Source organism: Hemicordylus capensis, chromosome 2, assembly GCF_027244095.1.
Source record: "Hemicordylus capensis ecotype Gifberg chromosome 2, rHemCap1.1.pri, whole genome shotgun sequence".
Classification (NCBI taxonomy): domain Eukaryota; kingdom Metazoa; phylum Chordata; class Lepidosauria; order Squamata; family Cordylidae; genus Hemicordylus; species Hemicordylus capensis.
The window spans coordinates 261,456,018-261,481,344 of record NC_069658.1 but is presented as its reverse complement, the minus strand read 5'-3'; the positions used below and the strand labels follow the sequence as shown (position 1 = coordinate 261,481,344).

The 25,327-nt window shown below is 47.0% G+C and overlaps 1 protein-coding gene and 1 long non-coding RNA gene across 6 annotated transcripts in view; one reads left to right on the top strand and one right to left on the bottom strand.

The window, feature by feature from the left end:
- Positions 1-23,479, bottom strand: part of ATAT1 (alpha tubulin acetyltransferase 1) — a 46,952-nt gene extending 23,473 nt beyond the window's left edge. For 4 of the 5 annotated variants that reach the window (XM_053294400.1, XM_053294401.1, XM_053294403.1 and 1 more), the window contains exons 1-9: positions 23,348-23,479; positions 19,502-19,562; positions 11,493-11,584; positions 10,482-10,542; positions 8,895-9,008; positions 8,042-8,143; positions 6,311-6,356; positions 4,386-4,457; positions 2,156-2,375 (exon numbers count right to left, since the gene is read on the bottom strand). In XM_053294400.1, the coding sequence (XP_053150375.1) occupies positions 2,156-2,375; positions 4,386-4,457; positions 6,311-6,356; positions 8,042-8,143; positions 8,895-9,008; positions 10,482-10,542; positions 11,493-11,584; positions 19,502-19,562; positions 23,348-23,457 (878 nt within the window). In that variant the 5' untranslated portion in view covers positions 23,458-23,479. Of the gene's footprint in view, positions 1-220; positions 1,814-2,155; positions 2,376-4,385; positions 4,458-6,310; positions 6,357-8,041; positions 8,144-8,894; positions 9,009-10,481; positions 10,543-11,492; positions 11,585-19,501; positions 19,563-23,347 lie in introns of those variants that run through there. The other variant, XM_053294402.1, reaches the window with a different exon arrangement.
- LOC128344383 (uncharacterized) lies at positions 18,537-23,386 on the top strand. Its single transcript, XR_008315827.1, has 3 exons — positions 18,537-19,028; positions 21,862-21,982; positions 23,278-23,386. It is a non-coding gene; the product is annotated as an uncharacterized LOC128344383 (long non-coding RNA).
- Positions 23,480-25,327: the final 1,848 nt, after the last annotated feature.

Below are 25,327 nucleotides of genomic sequence, written 5' to 3'. Positions count from 1 at the left end.
TGGAAACAGGATATACAACATTATACAATGTTATACAAATTATATACTGGAAGCATGCAAGGAAAACACGCAATGCATGCTGGTAAACTTGAATTCTGTCCGACACATGCAAAGCAACTGCCATCATCTGTAGTGAATATAGCTTCGACATGCAAAGAAGGGCACCTTGCACAGATATGGCATGAAGCACAAGTTCCAAACAAACCTACACCACTTGAGCTCTTGAGGAAAAAATCAAGTTTAATCTGATCCAGCACTGAGAAAGGCAAATGCAAAACTAACAGCCTTCTGGAATGTCACATGCAAAGCAAACTGGGTGATAAACTACAATTGAGAAGGCCCATTTTAGTCTGATTCTGCCACAGAGACCTGCAAAGCCCACCACCACAACTTTACACAGGAATTAACTATCCAGGACCAAAAGGATCTAAAAACATCTGTTTTCAGACTGCTACTTTTAGATTTACATTTATCAGGTTTATATTTCAGTCACTTCTACTAAACCTTGCTTTTATATTATATGTATTGCATATTTCATAATATATTTTATACAGTAAAGCACCATGTCTGTTTTTAACACAGAAAGGTGGGATGCCGATTATTAACATAAAACAAATAAATCCTGGACAACAGTTGATCCTGCTACCTAGCCTGGGGCAGGAATAAATTGCGGGTCATTCCAGTGCTAACTGCAGGACCAAAAAAACCCTTCCTTGCCTAGGACAGCACTTAGTTGCCATCACCTTCTGTATTTACCCACGCCTCATTCAGGGTTGATCCTATGCATATGGATGGCCTAAACATTAGCATCTCTCTATCCTAGATATGTCAGCTCCACATTCACTTCTCCATACCTAGCCAGCTTTCTGCTATATTTAATCCCCTTCATTTCTAGGACTTGGCCATGCAACTTTCATTTTACTTGCTGCTGCTGCTGCTGCTGCTGCTTCTGGTCACATAACCGTCTCTGGCAGTCATGCATCAGTTCCAGCCTGTTTACTCTATTCCTGCATTCAGAGGAGAGGTAGGTTTGTCTTGCAGTAGCTAGGCAAACTACAGGACAAATTGACAACTACCACAGGACTGGATAGGTGATGGCTGGGAAGAGCATTCCATAGCTGCTTAGCAACCATCAAGTGCTCATCCTTCTTCCCCATATATCTCAGTTGGGTCTAAAGAGCAGCAGCATGATCTGGAGCAAGAGAGGCAACAAGGGCATCCTGCAAGATCAGAACCAGAGCTATGATGTAGACTAGGCCACCCAACTTTGTTGCTGAGAGTATAAAGGATAAGCACTTATCACCCAGTAAACCAGTGTCATCTCCGGGGTCAGAAATCAGCTCTAGCCCAGGGATTTCAAGATCTACTGCTAGATTCAGGATCACACAATATGGTCATTGGGTGGGAGACCGGCACTGGGTTCATGTTCGGGGAAGTTTATCCTCCATTTGTTAGGTGGGCTGCCAATAGACACCATCCAGCCTGATAATTTCCAGACTGGATGCCGCCAAATGTTTCAGGTTTCCAGAGGTCTCCTGGAAAATACTTTCTCCTATGCAGGGCTGTATGTATGTCACAATTCTGCAAGAGTGCCAGAAGAAAGTTCAGAATATGGCATGGAGTGCAGAGTTCAGCTTCCTGAGAATCTTGTCCCTCTCTTTCTTAAGAGAGCGAGATGCCTCAGAGTACGTGGGCAATGTCTGATACGTTTAGTCTCACAAGTCAGAGAAGCTGCTCGATAATGTTTCCAATCGTTTAGGATGGGGACTGAAAGCTCTGCATAGCTATTTGCCCCTCATCATGACCAGCAAAGCTGGAATAAAGTAGGTAAAACACATGAAATGGTACAAATTTGCTTATCTTGTATGTATAATGTATACAGATTGAAGAATTCAATATCCCTTGTGCAGAATTTGGGTCACCTGGATGCAGAATTTCAATTCTTTTCCATGTACAGGACACACAGCCCCACCAATAGGGGAAACAAGGTGCCAGAACCTAAAATTATCTGGCAATCAAGCACCTGCCACCATCTTGACCCTATGATCTAGAAGGATTATGTTGAGTATCAGCTACTTCCCAAGCTGGGCACACAAACACACTCTCTTTCTAATCTAATGTAGGGGTTCAAGGTGCCCTACGCTTCCATCCATACCTGGTTCTTCGCCTCTGTAAAGCTGGGTCTCCAGGCTCACCATTCATCAGGTGCTGAGCAGTTGAATGAGGGGGACAGAGGCGCAAGTTCTTCAGTAGCTCCTGCTCAGTGAGGAAAGGCTTGAGGCAGCCTCGCACTGGGGAGTTCCCGAGGCTGCTAGAGCGAGTCAGTGAGCGAGACTGGTTGAAGGGCCATGGCGGTTCAACCTCTTCCTTCAGGACTACAAGTTGGAGGGAAAGAGACAAAGAGGAGAACCAGACCTCCAGTTCCTAGACAAACCCAAGCTATGCTCCAGAGAGAGGCTCAGTTCAGACATAATACTAAACTGTGGCTTAATATTAAGTGCATGAGTAGGTGCATGTGTTAGGCTTCATGCTCCCCCACTCCATTCTTTGCACAAAGGGAGGAAATTTAAAGTTTACATTTGCTGTTTGTAGCAAGCCACAGCTTGCAATTTTATCCAAATATGGGAAACTGCAGTTTGTTCTCACCCGAGTCAGTTAAATCAGGATCAGATCCTGGTCTTTTAGTTGTGGTTTGTAACAACAAAAAGACAGAAAAGTTGCCCATATTTCAGTGAAACAGGAAATGGACACTTGTTAGAAGGCATGAACAGAAGCCTTAAGTATTCTCCTCTTGCAAGCTGGAGGGAGGAAGAGAAGTGCTAAGAGAGTCATTGCTGGGCATGCTCCACCTCCCTTCGCAACCTGACTAGCTAAGTCACAAAGGGGGAGGAAAGAGAAGAACAACTGAAGGAAGGAGATACTGAGGAAAGCACCAAGGCAAAAAGCAGCCCCATCCAGAGCATGACAGGACAAAACCAGAGATGCAAGGGGGAGCTCCTTCTGTCACACGCAGCCCACTTGAATTTTATTGGCCCTGTAATGGAGCAAGTCGTAGGAGCTAACACATACATGGGTGCACTCCTCCAGTGCCTGAGATTTGGGCCAGAAATCACTAATCATAATTATTTAAAAGCCACCCTGTTCCCTTAGAACCCACACCATCACTACCACCTCTGGCTTCCAATTTTCTTGCCATCAGGTTGAAGATATGAACAAATGCTGCCTGGAGAACCACTTTGCTTTTCTTGGTCTCAGCCATTTCTGTGCTTGAAAACTTCCTTCCCTCTGCTATGTATCCCTGACATCCTGAGAACAATTTGGAACTATCACATTCTAAAAATAGTGATGAGATCTATGCTCCTATAGCTCAGAGGTTCTCAAACGTGGGTTCCCAGATGTTGTTGGACTACAACTCCCAACATCCCCAGTCACAACAGATGGAGGCCATTGTGGCTGGGGATGATGGAAGTTGCAGTCCAACATCTGGGGACCCAAGCTTGAGAAACCCTGCATAGCTGATTTCCTAATTAATGAAAGGAGATTCTAGAAGATGCCAATTCAGATTCCCCCAATCTTGGAAGAACTGCATCAAGGAAAAGCATTGAACCTCTTCTATCTGAAGGGAATATTGGATTACAGATTAAGTTGGCATTTTGCATACTCTCCAACAGCTAGGGAGGTGCACAGAACCAGCAACGGTTCGGCGGCGGGGGTGGGACAACTTTAAGGGCGGGGGAGGGTGCACATACCCCTCCCTCCACTTCCCCCCAGTGGAAAACTGGTCCGGCGGGGTAGCAGCATACCCGCTGCCGCCCATCCGCTCTTTGGACCAGAAGTAGGCGGAAGTAGCTCATGCTCAACGTTCACAAGCTATTTCCATCTACTTCCGGTCCAAAGAGCAGAAGGGGCAGCAGGCAGTACACTGCCGCCCCGGTTTTTCAGCAAGCGCCGGAGGGGGAAAGTGGAGGGAGGGGTACGTGCACCCTCCCCACCCTTAAAGTTATTACACCCCCACTGCTGAACTCTTGGAACTGGCCAGTGTTCAAACCTGTTCGGAGGCCCATAAAAGGGCCTCAGAACAGGTTCGTGCACATTCATACCAACAGGCTCCCTTAAACCAGGCAACCACCCTTTTCTAGGCAGGAGCAAGTGACCAAATTGGAGTGGGTATCACAGAACAAGGAAACATTTTATACATGTCTCTGCCTTATGAAGTCAGCAACAGGAGCTCTTATTACCCACCATCCTTTTGTAGCAAGAAGAAAATAGCTGCCTTTTCCCACCTACATAACCAGTTTCCTCCATTTGCAGACCTGTTAGCCCATGTTCCCTCTAAAAGGGAATTGCTCAAATCTATTTCCCAGTCCAAAAGAAACATCTCTTACACTCTCGATCTGATGAGGAATAGGGTTTTATCTCCTCTTCATGACGTTTTGGAGGTAGCTTTCTCACTGGAGCTGTTGAGAGAGATGAGACAGCTTAAACATTTTCAGGAGCTTGTATTTTAAGAGCTTAAATTTTATGGACACCCAAAGCTGAGAATAATGGCAATTCTAAATACTATGAGTAAGCAAAACGATAAAACCAGAGTGTGTTTTTCTGAATGAATCCAGAAGAGAAAAACATGATTTCATGAATTAAGTCTTAAGGCACATGGTATAAAGAATCCCCCAATTCTTGAAAGATCTTCATGAGCATAACCATAACTAGGCAATTCAGCAAATTCCAAGAATAATGCTGGAAACCTCTTATTAGCCAGAGGACACACACTGATCAGTTGCATTCAATTAGAAGAACTACCATGCCATTTTCAAATGCCTAGCACAGCCAGTCCATGTGGTGTACTTATAATAAACTTGTCTTCAAATCTAAGTTCAAAATCTAAGTTCATGGAGAGGAAAGCACATCTTCGGATGGGGGCTTATTAAAATCATGAGACCAAAGAAAACAGTGGATTTGGACTTCGTCTCTTTTTTCTGCCCATGTAGTAATTGTCAGAACATCTGCACACATCTCTGAAACATGAGGACTAACAACTTGATTAACATGTTTTAACCATACATACTTTGGTTTCTCTACAGATCATGTGTGTGTGTGTATATGTATAAAAAACAGGTGACTTGTCAACTATCTCTACCAATGAAACCCTCCAGCACTTGGAAACTCGGTTTATTTTGCCTTAAACCGTATATTGTCTAAGGGTTTGAATTTAGCTGCTTCATTCATTATAGATGTAGCATAAAACCATCTTATAGTTTCCCACTTTGATCTCAACAAAGTCTCATGATCAGCATGTGCTAGGATAAATGTCAGTGCTATGTGTATATCATACAAAAAACCCCTGATAACCTGGCAAAGAGGCAGCTTTTAACGTGGTGATTCTCTTTATTTAGCAGGGCGAGAGTAACTGGCCCTATCCCCCCTCAGCACAGTACCTCCAGTGACTGTTGCTGGTGTCTATCTTATGTTTCTTTTTTGATTGTGAGCCCTTTGGGGACAGGGACCCATCTTCTTAGATTTATTTATTATTTCTCTGTGTAAACCGCCCTGAGCCTTTTTTGGAAGGGTGGTATACAAATCAAATCAAATCAAATCAAAAAGAAATGGGGCTCTGGCACAGAGTTTGGAATCCTGCAGTGCTCAATATTCAGTTCTTCACAGACTTCTAAGCCTCATCGGGGGGGGGGAGGCACATATGGGTAGGGCCTACTAAATTCTAAGAAATCAGAAGATATTGGAAACATAAAATGGTCAAGCTTCAACATCCTGTGTACTCTAAAACTTCAGGCCTAAAAAATACCTATTACTACTCCTGTATTATGTGTATCTATAATATAAAGCTGCTATGCCTCACTCCCTGACTGAGAAGAACCACAAAAGACAGAAACATGCCATTTTTGCAGGTAGATTCCAGACCTCACCCAGACTACCAAAAAAAAAAAAAAAAAGGAAAACCCAGAAACATGTGTTATGTTCCTGGAGAGTGTGGGGAAAACCACTCACATTGTAAAACCATGGGTTAGGGTAAGCATGAGGCTTAGCATGAGTGTGGGGGTAGGGTTAGGGTTCGAACAAACTTCGGCAGTTTTTTCGGATACTTTTACACACAGTATGTCTGGAGTTTGCAATACAGGATACATGCTTGCAAACTGCAAGCCGTGTGTGTGTCTGTCTCTTTCTCTCAATATATGCTGAAAAGGCTATTTGTAATATGTCCCTATGCCTACACCTAAAGCATCCTCCACATAACCATACGATTCCATACAGATATAACTCAACCAGGCAAGGAACATTTATGCCACTGACTCACCATGCGGGTGGCTGAAAAAGCCCTGAAAAATCACAAAGTTGTTCACCTGAAGAGAGAAATAAGATTTTCAATAAACCAGAAAACCCATATCACTGTTCCAAACTTCTGTGAAGCATATTTGTAGAACTCCCTACAATAGAGGAAGCAACATTTTTTCTTTTCACAGCTTACTGGGGAAAGAGGCACCTTTTAAAGTGACGGCGCTCTCCGATCCAGCAGAGAGAGAGCAACTGTCCCTATTCAGCCCAGAATGACATCCCTCCAGGGGCTGTTGCTGGTGTCCCTCCCTCTCCCCTCAAAAAAAAAAAAAAAAAAAAAGGAGGGAGGGAGGGAGGGGAGGAAAGAAAAAGAGAAATTTGTGAACTTCTTTTCATACAACCTTACCCCCCAACTCTCAATTTCTGTGTGTGTAAACTGCTTTGTCAACTTTTTGCTGAAAAGCTGCATACTGTATAAAATTCTAAATAAATTTTAAAAAATACATCTGCTTCATCCTGCTCACTGGACAGACACACTCCCTTTTATAGAAAGGGCCTATAGCTCAGGGCAGAGCACATGTTTTGCATGTACAAGGTTCTAGGTTCAAGCCTCAGCATCTCCAGTCAAGCAATTTCAAGTAGCAGGACTGAAAGAGACTTCTCACTGAAAGACAGCTGCTGCTACCCAAGGTAGATACTGTTGAGCTAGACTGGCTCCTTACAGCCTCTCAAATGGAAGTTAAAATGTGGGAATTTTTATTTCAGCATAAGGCTTTTCTTCTTTGACCATTTTAGCCAGGCTACTTTTACTTTTAGGCTGAAGCATAGTGCTTCAGCCTAAACTGCTAGTGAACTTGAGCATCTCAGCAATAGTAGTGTGAAAACACTATTCTTCCTACCTTTAAGTTTTGTAAGACCACCTGTTTCTATGACTTGGTTTATGCTCTGTGGGATTTTTCAGGAAGCAATACTGACATCTTATGGATACATTTACACGAGCAGATGTCATGTGTAAATGCAGCAGAAGGATGCCACAAGAAGGGGAGACCAGATTCAAACAGGCACCCAAAGTTTAAGAACCCCAAAAATTCCCAGTGCATTTTGAGCACAAGCTCTTCTCCAGGGGGAAAGGCAAGACAGAATCTGCTGCATGCTGTAGATTGCAACCTTCTACATGTCTCTTGTACAAAGCTTTGGCTAACCATCAGGAACTGTTGCCAGCCATAGTCACATATGCCCAATTCATGGTGCATTTGTTTGTGTGACTGCTTGCATGGGCCAAGTTTGGGTAATTCCTCTTAGCATATTCAGCTCAAACTCATATTCAGCAAGTGGTGGCCCAGAGGATGGTCTGAAGTCACAATCCAACTCTGCTGATGAAGCTAAGCAGGTCTGGCTCTGTAACCTGCCTAGATGAGAGGACACCTGAACGGTGTGTAAGCTGCTCAGAGATCCTTGGAGGAAGTTCTGGTCACAGAATTATTATCCCACTTTATCCTATATTGTCTGCATAGCATCCACTAAGCCCCTTTATTTCCACCTCCTCTAAAGTCATTCACATCAGTCACTATGCCTCAAAATCAGAACTTTAGAGTTAATGGGCTCACATTCCAGTGCCCTGAGTATTTCATTAGCTGCCAGAAGGTGGAATCATTGCCCTGGTTAAAAGAGCAGCAACTGCGCATAGGCTACCTCAGCTGACAAGCTGCAACGTGAAGAGTAGGCTTACTCCATCATGGAACAGATGACTCACCTGGGGGATAGTGTCAATGAGGTTATAGTGTTTCCGTAGAAAGCACAGGAGTTTCTCAGAAGGGCGATCCACTGCCAGCTGGTGGGGCTGTACTCGCTCGCGCTGAGGGGGCAGGGAAGACACAGGTAAAGATAGATTGGCATCTACAACTTTCAACTCAGGATTTGAGGCAAAATATAGTTCTCCCTAAAGCAACAATTGTAGAACCAGTGACAAGTTTCTATGAGCCCTGAAGGGAGAAAGATGCTTTGACCAGTGGGGGGGGGGTGTTCCAGTTTCCTAATTTTATGAGTTGTTCTCTCAGGAGTGAGTAAAGGCAGCCTGTGGAGGAAGACTTAGCAGTTGCTTAGCACCTGCCAACAGGTTCCTCAAACTGGAAACAACTGAGTAGTGAACTGGCCTAAGTAGCTGCCAAGCTCTTCCTCCCTTAACTGGTGAAGCTCAGGGTCTTTAAAATAGCTGAGGCATACGCTCATGAACTAGTTAGACGGCAAGGCAATCCACAGCGGAAAAACACTAGCTGAGGCCTTTTCAGATGTAAAAGGGCTCACACACCACCACCATCACACATCAGCCAGGCCAACTGAACAACAACAACAAAGTGCCCATGGTAGAACCATCTGCAAAGATTCCATACAGTTCAAGCACCCCAGAAGTACTACAACTGATCCCCATATTTGAAGTCATGAAAAATCTCCCTAAATATCTGATTAGCTACACCGACAGTATATGTGGAGCCTTCCCATTTTGTAAGCGGCACAGTTCTAATACGGTGGTTTGATTCCAACTGGGATCTCCAATTGGATGGCTCTTCCTGGATTTAACACCTCGGGGCACAACCAAAGAGCCAAACCTGCAACATGTAGTGAAAGAGCTCCTTGCCATAGCCGTGCCTCTGGAGAGACTCGTGAATGTAGAAGTCCAGGACACACAGGGGTTCCACTTCGTTGTGAGCTCCGTGGCGGTCCTGAATGAGAAGGAGGGAGATGGTGAGATGCAAATCTAGGTGCAAAACTGAGCACGTAGGACAGGAGACCCTGCCCACCTGCAGATCAATAAGAGTTCAATCATAGCCACTTATTACTCTGTCTTCTAGTCCAAGAGGAACACCGCCTCCAAGCTCCAGTTATCAGATCCTCTGCCTAGATCAGGGGAATGTACGGACACACACACACACACACGTTGCCAAACACTGCTTTATCTAAGCCCCATGGAAACCGCAATTATATCCAGAGCATACAATCCTGTAAATCAGGGCTACACAACTTCAGCCCTCCAGCTGTTCTTGGACCACAATTCCCATCATCCCCAGCCTCAGTGCCAAACAGACAGGGATGATGGGAGCTGTAGGACAACATCTGCAGGAGGGCTAACGTTGTGTGGCCCTGCTGTAAATAAACAGTCCCACCATGCCCATAATCTTTTTTAAGGGAATCGAGCACACACAATCTTATGCGATAATACATTTGTGAAGACGTTAAGATTCCTCAAGACTCTTGGCTATTTTTTATATTCTTTTTAAAGATCTGCCTTTCTTCCAGATATCCTTTCCCTTTTATACAGTTCAGTCACATTCACTGTGAAGCCAAGCAATTGTTTCTTCCAACATTTACTTCCACACCACTCAAGCCTCCTAATCTTACTGCCTAGGCCCTAAACGCAGCTTACAATTGGAAAAAACCCAAATAGAACAATCACCACATACAGCATAAGATACAACAATTCATGAAAACAATTATGGCAGCATTTCCAACAGCCACTCACTAACTTGGAGAAGCTGCAATACAGAGGCAGATTTCATTGGCCTCTCTATGGCAACCAATATCACTTGAAGTAGTCCTCACTCCAGCATAAGAACGCCAGTATAAACATATTGCAGTATTTATCCATCTCTTTCTATTACTTCTCATTCCACATTTCAATGCAATTTCAATTAGGGTTGTATTCCTCTTTCTTATTAAAATAACTCTCTTAACTGCCCCTTACGATGATTTGGTCTGGATTTTATTTTATTTATTTATTGTTTCTCTCACTGGATAGTTACCAATTTCTGAGCCTTAATGTGAAAGGTATCTTGATATCCTGAACAATGATCCAGAACTGTTTTCTCCCATCAGGGGTCCTCATAGTTCTAGAGTTTGTACTGTCCTTACTACCCCATTCTTTCCATCTCCACCCATCTCATCTTACACACACACACACACACACACACACACACACACACACACACACACACAGCCACATTCCTGATGTTAGAGACTCAACCTCTGGGCAAATGTCCAACTTGTCTTATGACAAGACCACACTGCCAGTACAGAAATGGAACTTGCACAAATCGCCAAGAGGATGCCATCGTCAATACTGTTTTGGGTAACCAAGAATCCCCTTGAACCAGAGACAACGCCTCTGCCTACAAAGGCAGTTTTCAAGTGCATCTTACCAGTACAAAGAGTTTCTTGTATCCAACCTTGAGGAAGCCAATCACAGCCCCCTTCCCAGCCCTGGGAAAGATAAAGCAGGGGGAAACAAAACATTAGTAAGCGAAGGAATAACAGAGACCCACTGAAGCAAAGGAGCTCTACAAATACCTAGGGATAATTCATTCTCTGTGAAACATCTACATACATGTTTACAGGCCTGATCTTTTAAGAGAAATTGATGGAGCAATGGTGCATAGAATTAAAATCAGAGATCCGGTTCAGAGCACAGATAAACTATGAAGACCAGATGAGCAGCAGTGGCAAGAGATAACAACAGAGCACGTGTGCACATATACACAAACACTAATTTCCCCCCTCTAAGATTCTACAATCAGAATAAGTAATTCAAATTAGGAACATTTGTACTATTCCAAGAGTCTAAGTTTTGAGTGAGGAATAGCCAGTGATCTGTGGTTGGCAGGGACATGCAACCTTATTCTGTTGAAGAACCGAGACTGTAAAACTCCCTGCCCCAGAAAACCTATTTGGCCTCCTCCCTAACTATCTTCCATTGTCACCAATGGAAGGACTTCTAAAAAGTCTTGGTAGGCTTCTGACCTGTCTGGGGTTTGTTTCTATCTTAAATGGCTCCCTGTCTGTATCTGATTGCAGCTTCCTCCTCCTGTTCGCATCTGCTTGTTTTAACTGTTTCTTGTTTTCATTCTGAGTTTTTAAATTTTTGTTCTGGTGTTAGCCACCTTGAGTGTTTCTAACTGAAATGGAAAAGCAAGATTCAACTCTCATAAACACACACACACACACACACAGTAACTGTGGCCAATTTGAGTACTAATGAGGATGACTGGCAATTACAGCCTAAATGCACTAATGTCCCAGGGCAAGCAAAAGGGTCTGAAGCTGCCACTGACTGATCTGCTCAGATCCTCCTTAAGAGCCTTTCCCTGCTGCACTCCAGATATTCCCCACAGAGGTGGCTTAGGAACCCAACCCCTTTATGCAAATGCATTCACATCTTTGCTTCGCTGTCCTTCAGGATGTAGAGAACATGGCGGTTGGTTTGCATCCGTGAGGCGCTGGTGATTGGAGTTGGCAGATTCTGGGCCTGAAACAACAACCAAAAAAAAAGATCTGAGTTCCATCAAGTCGGGGAAAGAAGAACAGTAAAGCTGGAAGTTCAACTGAACAAACTCATGTCTGAATCTAAGCTTATCCTCTTTGCAGAGGGAAAAAACCCTCTGTCTACTTTCTTGCGCCCTTTGAGCCAAACTGCACACCTTTACCAAAAGGCATCATGTATCCCAGGCCTGCACAACTTGTGAATCACACAGCACCAAAGGTATGTATGGCAGGCTACCACGGATTCAGATTGGGCGATGCTGGCTTCCTGGGGCTGCAAAAAACAGAGAAATTTGTATTGTGGCCTGTGAAGCACCTTGCATGGCCAATGGGCTGCATTCAGTTTGGTGGATCACAAATTATGCAGGCCTCATTTGTGAATCCAAGTCAGCCTTACTGCTGACACTGGAACTTTCTCCTTATTGGTTTTTATAAATACACTGTACCCTTTTTGTGTTTGATATCAATCCAGGATCTTCCAACTATTAGCTGACTAGTAAGGAGAGCTACTCATTTATAAAGCCATCAGTAAGCCTCCTATCATTGCCAGTCTCCTAATCTACACTGTTTGTGAAAGCCAAAATAAAACCACTCATCCGTCCCAGACCACATAATTGTGAAGCCAGTTGTTTCACTTACCTTAGGGAAACTGTCACCTTCAAAAGCAGAACTGCTAAAATGTTTTTTTAATTCTTGCAAGGACCCCAGATTCAGTACATCATAAAAACCACAACAGTCCTTCTCACATTACTTAGAAATCACAAGTCAGCAATTACAGCAGCGAAGCTTGAACAATCCACTGCTAAACATTTTAGTCCAAATGGCCACAACTTTTCCAACTTGGAAATATTTCCCACAGAGAATCTATCTAATCTAAGGATATTAGAAGGAGGAGAGAATTTCTGGCCCTACAGAAGACACCGCTTAGAGATTTCTATATTAGGCGGTATATAAATTCAATAAATAAATAATAATAAATAAATAATATAGACTGTTAGGGTCTTAACTCCTCATGGCCTCAGTTTTGGTGGTGTAATTCTCTTGCAAGAGCCACTCTGCTGAGAGCTCTATTACCCTCAGCATTTTTGTAGTGGTTAGAGTGCTGGACTAGGACCGGGGAGATCCAGTTCAAATCCCCATTCAGCCATGATACTAGCTGGGTGACTCTGAGCCAGTCACTTCTCTCTCAGCCTAACCTACTTCACAGGGTTGTTGTGAGGAGAAACTTAAGTATGTAGCACAACGCTCTGGGCTCCTTGGAGGAAGAGCGGGATATAAATGTAAAAATAAATAAAATTAAAATAAAAGTTTAAATCACAACTTTTGTGTTATCAAGAAAGGTGAAAGCCAAAACATCTGACTAAAAAGGTTTCACAGTGATCTTTGTTTTGTCATTTACATATACACAGCACATGTCTGTGTATATTTTATATATATAAATACAATTTTCAGGGTGCAAATCCATCATTAGACAAGCAAGCATGATGGGTACACATAGCTATATACCGCCCCTCATCTGCTTTGTCCCCATTCATAGGAACATAGGACGCTGCCTTATATCAACTCAGACCATTGGTCCATCTAACTCAGTATTGTCTACACCAGGGTTTCTCAACGTTGGGTCCCCAAATGTTATTGGACTTCAACTCCCATAATCCCCAGCCAAAGGCCACTGAGGCTGGGGATTATGGGAGTTGAAGTCCAGTAACATCTGGGGACCCAACGTTGAGAACCCCTGGTCTACACAGATTGGCAGCAGCTTCTCCAATGTTGCAGGCAGGAGAATCTCTCAGCCCTATCTTAGTTGGAGATGCCAGGGAGGGAACCTGGAACCTTTTGCATGCAAGCAGGCAGGTGCTCTTCCCAAAGCAGTCCCATCCCAAGGGAAATATCTTACAGTGCTGACTCATGTAGTCTCCCATTCAAAAGGTACATTGGTACTCACCGTGAAGGTGTCTTCTGGCTGGTGTAGAAGAGGTCACCCAACATGGGATTACATCCCTCCACGTGCTCCAGAAGGCAGGAAGTAGTCATACTTAGAAGATCCTTAAACCCTCTGCATGTGGGTGGATCCTCTCAGTACCTAGAACAGCTCAAGCTTCAGAGACACCCATACAGAAAAAACACCAAGAGCAGCAACACACACAACAGAACTACGAGGCCGCAAAGGACCCAACAAAGAACTCAGACTCAGAAGAACTACCCGGGTGGGCCTTGGGTGACCTCTTCTACACCAGCCAGAAGACACCTTCACGGTGAGTACCAATGTACCTTTCTCGGCTGGTGTAGGAGGTCACCCAACATGGGAGATGCCAAAGCACCCACCACGGGCGGGACAGAAAAAAGGCAGAAGAAAATCACTGGGAAGGAAGGACCCTCTGGAGAACCCTCCGCCCAAAAGCAGCCCTGGAAGCCTCATGGTCATCCAGCTTATAATGCCTTGAAAACGTGAATGGTGAAGACCACGTTGCCGCCTTGCAAATCTCATCCAAGGAGGCTGGAGACGACAGTGCGGCCGATGTAGCCGCCGATCTGGTAGAGTGCGCCGTGACATGGCCTGGCGGCGGTAGATTCTGTGCCTTGTATGACTCCAGGATACATGACCGCACCCATCTAGCAATGATGGAGGAAGACACCTTGGACCCACGTTTCGCCTCCTTAAACGCCACGAATAGTGCATCAGACTTTCGGAAGGCCTCCGTCCTGTCTAGGTAAATCCGTAACGCCCGGCGGACATCCAGGCGATGCCACTCCTTCTCCGCCCGATGCTTTGGGTCCGGGCAAAAAGATGGAAGATAGATGTCGGCGGACCTGTGAAATGACGAGTTCACCTTAGGAATGAATGACGGGTCCGGGATCAATCTCACAGAGTCCTTGGAGAAAATGCAGAGGTTGCTCTTGACCGATAGAGCTTGAAGTTCCGACACCCTCCTAGCTGAAGTAATGGCGATAAGGAAGGCCACCTTCCAGGAGAGCAATTGTAAGGACACCGAACGGAGAGGCTCAAAAGGTGGGAACTGCATACCCCTCAGAACTATGTGGAGATCCCAAGATGGAAAACGATGACACACTGGAGGGGACAGGTGGGTTGCACCCCTCAGAAACTTTCGCAGTAGGGGGTGCCTGGCTTGGAAGGAGTTGCGTTGGGGAAATAGCATCTGCACCAGACAAGCCGCCTGTCTCTTCAAAGTGTTAGGCTTTAGACCCAACGTCAGGCCATCCTGAAGGAAATCCAGAAGATCTCGAAGCTTGCATTCCCTGATCTGCAAGGAGCGCCTGGCAGCCCAGCGCAGGAAAGACCGCCAGGTGGATTGATAGATCTTATTGGTTGAAGGCTTACGAGAGGCTAGGATAGTCTGGATGACGCTGTCTGACAGACGTTCCTTCCTTAACAACGACCTTTCAACTTCCAAGCAGTCAGTTGTAACCAATCCGGGTCCGGGTGGAACACTGGACCCTGCTGCAACAGATCTGAGCGCGACGGTAGCCTGAAGGGCCCTTCTACCGCTAGGTCTACTATCTCGGAGAACCACAGTCTTCTGGGCCAGTACGGCGCTATAAGGATGAGTGTGGCCCCCGACGTTCGCAGCTTCCTCAGGCAACGGGAGAGAAGGGGAAACGGGGGGAAAGCGTACAGTAGAGACCGTGGCCACTGCACCGAAAGTGCGTCCGACGCCTCCGCTCCCCGAGTCGGAAAACGAGAGAAGAATCTGGGCAGCTTGGAATTCTGAGGGGTGGCAAACAGGTCTACTAGCGGGGAGCCCAGGATCTGGGTCACCCAGTGAAAGACTGACGGATGAAGACTCCACTCGGCCGGGTGTATCTGCTGCCTGCTCAGCCAGTCGGCTTGAACGTTGGACTTTCCGCTGACATGATGAGCCAGAATGGAAAGGAGATTCGTCTCCGCCCAAGAGAGGAGTTCCACCGCCTGAAGGTGAAGGGACCTCGACCTCGTCCCCCCTTGCCTGTTGATGTGTGCCTTTGTAGACACGTTGTCCGTGCGGATCAACACATGCTGGCCCACCACCATTGGGAGAAAAGCCTGTAGGGCTAGGAAGACCGCCCGCAGCTCGAGCCAGTTTATGCTGTGGCGAGCCTCCTCTCTGGACCAGAGACCTTGCGCTGTTTTGTTGAGGCAGTGAGCCCCCCAGCCAGAGAGGCTGGCGTCCGTTGTCACCAGTACCCGGGCTGGCTCTAGGAAAGGTTTCCCTCGCAGAAGGTTCTCTTTCTGGGTCCACCAAACTAAAGACTGCCGCAGACGGACCTCCGGCTGAATCCACCTGTCCCGCTTGGCAGCAATCCTGTGTTGAAAGGGGAGCAACACCCATTGGAGTTGGCGTAGGTGGAACCTCGCCCAGGGGACTGAGTCCATTGCCGCCACCATGAGGCCCAGGAGACGCGCCAGTTTCAGGATGCTGGAGGAAGGACGACGAAGGACCTCCCGCACCAGAGAGATGAGGACCTCCCTCCTGTCCTGGGGAAGGAAAAGCCTGCCGGCGGAAGTGTCTATGACCACTCCCAGGTGACGGAGACGTGTGGCCGGAACGAGGTGGCTCTTGCCCTTGTTGATCAGAAAACCGTGGGCCTGCAGAAGAGACACTGTCCTGGTTAGAGCTAACTCCACCTCCTCCGCTGATCTTGCCCTGATCATCAGATCGTCCAAATAGCAATAAAGGTGGACTCCCTCCATACGTAGGGTGGCCACCAGGGGGCTCAGTACCTTGGTAAAAACGCGAGGCGCCGAGGACAGGCCGAAGGGTAAGGCCCGATACTGGTAATGACGCCCCTTGTAACAGAATCTCAGAAGTGGACGGCTGCGGGGGTGGATAGGGACATGCAGATATGCGTCCTGGAGATCTATGGACGCTAAGAAGTCCCCGGCTTGAAGGGCTTCTGCAATGGTGGTTAGGGTCTCCATCCGGAAGCGCTTTTTTACCACGTACTTGTTGACTGGGCGCAGGTTTAGAACCGCCCTGGCCGAGCCGTCCTTTTTTGGAACGGTGAAAATGATAGAGTAAATCCCCGCTCCCCTCTGGGACCGGGGCACCAGTTCCACCGCCCCTAAGTCCAGGAGGTGTTGAATGGCCTGCAATAGGCCCTTGTGCTTGACGGGGTTCTTTGACGTAGGAGTGATCAGGAACCTGTCTCTTGGAGTCCTTGTGAGTTCGATTTCGTAGCCCTGGGCGATGATGGAGAGGACCCACCGATCTGAGATGGAGTCTTTCCAGGCGGGCAAGAATTCCAAGAGGCGAGCCCCCACCCTGATGCCCTGATTGTCAGGAGTGCTGCTTGGCACCCCTACCCTGGGGAGGGAAGGGCTGGCGGCCCTGATAGGAGGAACCCTGTCTACCCTGGGCCCGGGTCCTACCCCACTGGGACCTAAAGGGGCGAAAGGATTCCCTTTGTCTGAACTGAGGTCTGAAACCCCTATTCGCCTGGGGAGACCTACGAGAGGAGCCCTTATCCTCCTTACGGGGCGCCGCGGGGAGCACCTTCTTTTTGTCTTTGGTTTCAACTAATACCTCCTTTAGGGCTTCATCGCCAAAGAGCTTGCCTCCTGTATAAGGGACCGCTGCGAGGTTGGACTTGGACGTATTGTCCACCTTCCAATACTTCAGCCATATATTACGCCTGGCTGAAATGCCGGCACCTATGGCTCTAGCGGAAAAACGCACGCTGTCAAACGTGGCATCAGCAGCTAAGGCGGCGGCCTTCTGAAGGCGTAGCAGCTTCTTGCGCATCTTAGCCTGATCCGCCGGGGGTCATTAAGGAGTTCATCCAGCCACAGGACCGAAGCCCTAGACACGAGGGATGCCGTAGTGTCAGCCCGAATGGCCATGGCTGCAGATTCGTGCGCCCTACGAAGGGCAGCCTCCGCCTTTTTATCGGCAGGGTCCTTAAATGTAGAATCCCCATCCTTAGGGACCACCACCCCACTAAGAAGAGCCCCAAAGGGAGCGTCAGTGAGGGGGGGCTTTAAGAGCTGAATGGTGTCATCCTCAAAATTATAGAGCCTAGCAGCCGAGGCTGTGGCACGCTTGGCGGATGACAAGGCCTCCCATTCCTCCTTGATGGAGGCAGTAAAACCCTCAGGCATAATAGCCCTGTGTTGGGGAACTTTTGACTGAGGAAGCACAAGCGAACCCTTAGAAAAGGCGTCCGGCTCCTGGGGAGATACAGGCTTAAGGCCCAGGGCCAAAAGGGACTGGTTGATGACGGGTTGTGCCTCTTCCAATAGGGACAGCCTCTGATAGTTGGATCCTTGCTCCCTTCCCTGGGGGAGCTCCCCCTCCTCGCATGAGGATGAGAGAGAGACTTCCTCGCCCTCAAGGCCAGAGACTGGAGGAGGGTCGGGCCGGTACACATCAGGGGACTCCTCCCCCGAAACAGCGGAGGAATGGCGGTCCCAAGGGCCAGAATAGGGCTTGGTTCTCAAGGCGCGCCGAAGGCGCTTACGGGTGGGGGACCCATCACCCGAAGAGGAGGAGGAAGAGGAGGAGGAGGAGGGGGACCTAGCCCTCCGTCTCCTAGAGGACTTTGAAGGGGGGCGCTTCTGAAGAGCAGCAGTAACTGTCTTTAACACTGCCTCCTCAATAAGGCCCTTCAAAGCTGCAGAGCTAAGTTCAACATTGGCCCCAGTCAGCTGCTCGCCCAGCCGGGGGGAGCCCTGCCGATCCCGGGGAGGGGGGTAACTAAGCTCTTCCCCGCTCCCCCTCGAAGGTCCCACTCTCACCACCTCCAGTCCGGACTGCAGTTGCTCCTGGCTGCCGGATGTTGGTCCGAGAGTCGCCCCTGCTGCCGCTCGTGCAGCCTGCGTTTCAGCGCTGCTATCGTCCCCGATTGGAGGAGGGGATCCAAGGCGCTCAAAACTGGGCTCGCCCTCGACTTGCTGAGCCGAACGGGCGGCCGCCGGCGAGAGGTGGGGCGGAGGAGTAGCAGCCGCCTCCAGAACAGGTCTCGCGTCCGTGGGAGGCTGTGAAGCCCGCTGGCGCCCAACGGAGGATGGGGAACGCTCCCTGTGGGATCGCCGCCTCTTCTTCTTCTTTCTGGCCGAGAGCGGGGTGCGGGGATCGTCGTGCCCGGCCTGAGCGCGAGCATCCAGATCCCGGCTGCCATGAAGATGAGGGGAACGCTGCGGTTCAGATATTGCGGAGCGGCTCCCCCTGGTGGTCAACACGCCATCCTCCTCTGCTACAACGCCCCGTTTGGGCGGGAAAGAACGCTGGCGTGCTGCGGATTCCCTCCTCGCGAGGAGACCTACTCCCTTTCTGGAAGCCATTCGATAGAGGCGCTCGCCCAAGAAGCAGGGAGGGGAGAGGAAGGGAGGGAGAGGCAGGGAGAAAAAGATTGAAAGCTTTTTTTTTTTTTTAAAGGTGAGAGGAGGAAGAAAACTAGAAGGACAAGAAAGAGCCGAGGGAACAAGGTTGACGGTAGGAATAAGAAGGAAGCTATATCAAGGAGAAGCGAGCTGAGAGCGAGTGCTACCTCTGGAGCGAAGGCAGGAAGTAGAACTGAGAGGATCCACCCACATGCAGAGGGTTTAAGGATCTTCTAAGTATGACTACTTCCTGCCTTCTGGAGCACGTGGAGGGATGTAATCCCATGTTGGGTGACCTCCTACACCAGCCGAGAAAGCAAACCAAGGTAGACCCTGCTTAGCAAAGGGGACAATTCATGCTTGCTACACAAGACCTACTCTCTTCCCAGGTAATCCAATTTATCTGAGGCCAATGGAACCTTACTAGGAATATACAACCTGGCTACGGATATCTTGTAGCTCCAACAGATTATCCTGAAGTATATATAGCTCTAATAGGTAGTGTTGCCACTTCCTCCTGCTCTCCCAGAGAATCCAAAGAACATCCTGTCCCTTTAAAACCTCTAACCCCAAACCTTGACCTACCTTGGCAGAGGCCTTGCCCATCTCATCTATGATCGTCATGAGCTGCTGCTGAAGATCTACCCTGGACATGAAGAGACCAAAACAGATATTCAAGTGTATTTTGAATCAGAATGATCTGATAAAAAAACAAGGTGGCATGGCTGGAAAATACCTTTGCCTGAGAGCCACTGTCAATAAATATAAACAGTGCATGAATCCATGCTCAGACTCGGGCAGCTCTGTGCACTGTTCCCTTTAACAGGGATTCCCAGGTTTGTTGACTACAACTCCCAGCATCCCCAGCTGCTGTGGCCTTTGGCTGGGGATTCTGGGAATTGTAGTCAACAACATCTGGAAATCTCTGTTAGAGAGACACTGGCTTTGTGTGTTCTGATATACCCAATCCGATACATGGATTACTGTCATTCGCACTACAAGGGTCAGGATGGGCTGGACACAATCAAAATAACGCTATAGAAAGCAGGTTATCAGGAAGGAAAGAGTGAGTATGTGGGTAGTTGCTAGACATTTCCCCACCATTTCCCAGTTGCTAGGCATTTTTCCATTCAGGCTCCCCTTGCTCGGAATGGGTTTCAAAATGTATTAGGGACTTTTGTCTCAAGCAGTGGGGGTAGGAAGACAGAGGGATGACAGATCATCCCTGGAAGCATTTACAAACCTACAGAGACCACTTTCACAATCAATACCATGTACTTGCCCTATTCAGACATTATGTTGTTCCTGTGTTCCGTACTCTTGTATAGGTTTTTGTGTGAACAACTGTACCTGAGTTCATGTTACAAGTGAGCCTTGGTACAGATGGGAGATTCCTAGGTTCAACATAACATCTGAATAACTGTACTTGTGAGTAGAAATTTGCCTGTGAACACTGTTCACAGATTGTACAAGTGAATAGCAGTGTTCCCTCTAAGGCGTGTGTGTGCTCATGCATTTTTTAATGTCCACTCAGTTAATTTTGGATCCCACTCAGGTTAAAGCAGGAAGGCCCCACTCTGAATCCATGTGCGCACACAATGCCCTCATATTGCCTCCCAGAACAAAACTTATTCTGCGCACAGATAAAAAAAATTAGAAAGAACACTGGTGAATAGAGCTTACCTCGCCTCAGCTTAATTTACCTCACAGTGTGGCTGTAAGGATAAAAGGGTGGGAAAGAGAGAGAACTTTGTACTTCATCCAAGGCTCTTTTGGAGATGGAAGAGATAAAAGAATAGATGCAGAGATGGGGACAAAAGCCAGGAATCCCGACTCTCAGTTCTTTCCCTCCCTCCTCCCAGCAGAATCACAACTGATTCCTCAGTCACATGGGACTACCAGATGAACCCATTAATCTCTGCAGTGATAGCAGTGGGGTGGGCAGAAGACATAGTAGGTTACTAGAGTTGACTCAGCACTCTGAAAGCAGACACATAACACAACTTAGAGAGTGGTTCTGGCAGTAAAGCAGGACTGTGTCAAGTCACTATAAGGACAAGAGACTGTCCAAGTCCCATTTGCCAATTCCAACTTTCACATCATCCAGGCAATTCCAAATCAAGAGCTGTTCTTGGAATGGGCAAGCTGGGCTGTCACCCAGAGCACCAATCTGAAGCGGGCAACAAGCTGAGCTTGGTGGCTCGCTGTTTGGTGAGTGTATTATTTGCAGAGCTAGGAAGAAGAAAAAGCTGAATGAGGAAAAAACTTCCTCTGCCTAATTTCTCTCTTACAGAGAGGGGGCGGGGGAGAGAGAGAGAACAGAGTTAGGGGAAAAAATCGGAGGAAAAAAACCTGGAGAAAGGGATGAAGACTGAAAAAGAAGGTGCAAAAGTGAAACTTCAGTGGGGTTTCAGAATTGTAGCAGGAGAGCAATGGCAGCAAGTTACTGAGAGGTCGTACTGGGCCCTGTTTATGGGCATTGCTAAGAAATCCTGGGAACAGCAGGGCCTGTTACATTACTAGGCTTTGCAAACATGTGCAGACACCACAACTTGACAACAGCAATAAACTAACCATGGGGGTGGGCACCAAAGGCACTGCTCGCCTAGGATGCTATTTATCTAGGGCTGGCCCTGCACCCACTAACGGATGCATGGTTAGAGAAGTAGTTATTGGCCATGATAAACCCATAACTTTCAATCTGTATTCTGAGGAACCCTAATGTTTATTAGGGGTTCATCAATATGATGATCAGTTTGGGCCCTGGATACCTGAGGGGCCGCCGGCTCCCAAGGGTTGCTGCCCGCTTGATGAGGTCATCTGAGGGGGCTCTACTCTGTGTACTGACAATGAGGGGGAAAGGAACCTGCTATGCAGGTTGTTGCAATTTACAAAGCACTTTTGACCAAACACTTTACTGTATTTATTGTATTTATCTTTAATAGCAGCCCCACAAGGTAGATCAAGGCAACATATTGAACGTCACCTGACAATTCCATGGCTCACTTCAGCTTTCTCGGATCTGTTGAAATCTCTATCCATTGGTTAAACAATAAGCAGGTGCAGGTACTTATATTTATTACGGGAATCCCCATATACCATAAGCATTGCTTGCTACTTTGTGCCCAGTACTAGCAAAACCAGTGGGGCATGGGCATTCCACATAGACACCTGTGTGTAAATGCGGGTAAAGCTATTGTCCATGATGCTATGGGACAACAGATAAGGTGGCAGTTACTATCAGTGCTGGTTGGCACTGGGCACAAGGGGTATGTACCCCAAATGTTTTGCTGGGTGCTATAGACCTCTTGCCTTCCTACCCCTCTGCGCCACCCACCACCAATCTTGTTTGAAGTAGGAGGCAATAGAAAGGGGACTGGAATTAAGAGTGCTAATCCAACAGGTTTAGCATTGCTAACCAATGGACTCGATTACAACAGCAATGAATGCACCACTGAGATATCTTAAAGGCCAAGTTGAAGACAGATCTTCCTGGAGAGAATGTATCTGTGTGGTCACTAAGAGTTGACACTGACTTGACAGCAATCAATCAGTCCAACTGGTGCTCCCCCTCACCGCCTCCTCCATCACTGAGCCTCTGTTCTGCCTGCTAATGGAAAAGGGGAGCGACAGAGCAAAGATCCTTCTCCCCTTTCCTCTTCTGATCTCCTTCCCATTTGGCATGAGAGAGGAAGTGGGTGCACTGGGGGCCAGCTCTTTCAGCATACCGCCTTTCAGGCTCAGTGAAGAGAGTGGCAGCAGGCAGCAACTCTCGTGGCAAGCAGCAACACAGCTGCTGGTCTCAATGGAGAAGGCAGCAGTAGAAGCGCAGGAGGTGGAGGATAACTCCTCCCCCCACCAAAACAAAAAAGAAAAGAGTATTGTTTAGTCCGCCTCCACAAAACTCTGTTTTAAAAAAAGGTTATGTGGCAGGGAAAGAAAGGCAATATACTAATGCAGTAGGAAAATCACTGCAAGAAGTGATTATACAAAGGAGAAGGGAAATTAAACTATTGCACTCTACGGGTCGGGGATCCAATCTCAACAAGATCAGGTTCTCTCATTTGGTGCCCATATACTGCATACTAGTACACTGACCAAGAAAACACTAATATTGCATACATTTATTGTTATGCTTATTGCGTGCGTGTGTTTTTAATATTATGATTATTTGATCATTTGAAATGGTTAATTAACATACTTTTTAAAAGCCAACCAATTATTCTTGGAGGATCATGATCGAGTCGATTACCAAGATAGGGAGGGGGGACCAGGGGCCCGAGCCAGGCCCTGTGCTGGTGCTGCCGGGTCCCGAATCTTTTTAAATACCGTTGCTAGCAACGCCCCTTTATTGTCCATAGTTGGAGAGAATCACGCGGACGTGCTGGAAGCTGGGGCCGGGTTGAAAGATCACACCGTTGTCGTGATTACCTGTGGGTCGTGGCGAAGCCGGCTCCTTTGCGGCCCGACGACTGCAAGTGCTGGTCGACCGTCGTGATCCGCTCTCCAAATAGCACATCCACATCGAAGGGGAACTCCATGGTCCCGGCATCCGGGTCCCTTTCTTTCCCTCGCTGGCCGCGTGGACTTCCGCCTAACAACGCAAAGGGAACCGCCTCCCGGCGACGCGACGCGCTCGACACCGCCCTTAGCAACAAGCCTGGCCGCGCGCTCCGACTCCTCGCGAAACTGGCAGTGGCGACAGCCGCCTTGGCAACTGGGTGCCCCTAGCAACCACGCCCCTCTGCCCAGCCAGTGTCTAGACTGGAAGGCGCGTCTCTCGGCAGGGTTTAACAGCTGCCTTGAATAAACCATGAATTTAAAATTAGAACCTGGCCAAACCGGTGCAGCCATGTGTACTAGGGATTAAGCCACCACTAAAATCGACTTGACCGCACACTTTACCTTTAAATGTCGTTCCAGAAGGCATTTCAGTGTGTGGGAATAAACATTAAACACACCACATCTGGGAAACTGCAGACAACATGTAGATTTCACACATCTGTACATAGTGTGGAAAATCGGTCACCATATTATGATTGACAAGCTATTTTACATTAATCTCTGTATTCTATTTTTAATGTGAATTTGGCCCTGTCAAGATTTTACACATTTAACAATGGAGTAAGAATCTTATTTTAAACATTTCTGTACAGCTTCTCCATACAAATGCACAGTGTGTACAACAATAAACTTGCCAACCATATCGCATGAAAAAGCAACACTTTTCTAATTCATTTTTATTCCAGATGAAGATCTGAAAAGGAGGAATGAAAAATGATAATTAAGGATGACACTGTGACTAGAAAAAATAAATAACTTGTGTTATGGCAATTTGCCTAGAGCATAATATCTGACTCTCAAAGTTATTCCCACAACTAAAAGCCAGAAAGAAATTGAATAAACCAGTTTTAGCCCTTCCAAAAAATATAATCTATGTCCTAAATAGCTGCCAACAATAGTTTGATAAAAGAGAAAAGCTACCTCCACGCTTTGTTGGGATTTTTAAAGACAAGATTGGGCAATGTTTTCAGCACTGAAGACTAACTTTGTGAGATATAACAGGAGCTTGAATTGCAGCTAATAAACAGATTGTAGGTGCACATAATTATGTATTTGTTTGTTTATTAGATTTATATACCGCCCTTCCAAAATGGCTCAGGGCGGTTCACAACATGATAAAAACAATTAAGACAAATTAACAATTAAAATCAAACTATCAAAACACAATAAAACCAATAAAACAGCTAAAAGCCCTGAAAATCAGGGCAACAGTTTAAAACAGTTTAAAACAATCATTTAAAACTCTGGAAGGCCAGGCCAAATAAGTACGTTTTAAGGGCTCTCTTGAAGGACAGCAATGATCTCAAATTATGAACTTCTGCCGGGAGTGCATTCCATAGCCCAGGAGCAGTTACAGAGAAGGCCTACCTCTGCATCACCAGCAGACGAACTGGTGGCAACTGGAGACGGACCTACTCAGATGACCTTAACGTGCGGTGGGGATCATGTAAAAGAAGGCGCTCTCATAGATAACTCGGACCTAAGCCATTCAGGGCTTTAAAGGTAATAACCAGCACTATGTATTTTCCCCAGAAACATATTGGCAGCCAGTGTAGCTGTTTCAAAACAGGCATAATATGGTCTCTCCGCAGGGGCGTATCTTGGGTGGGGCAGGCAGGGCACATGCCCCGGGCGCCACTTGATGGGGGGCGCCATTCTTTAAAATTTTTTAAAAATTGAAAATGGCTACTGAAAACAAAATGGCCACCATGCATGCTCAAATGGCCTCTGTGAGGCCCTAGGCCATGCCAGGCCTTGCAGAGGCCATTTGAGCATGCACGGTGACCATTTTGTTTTCAGTGACCATTTTTTAAAAAAATATTTTGAAAAATGGCCACCGCACATACT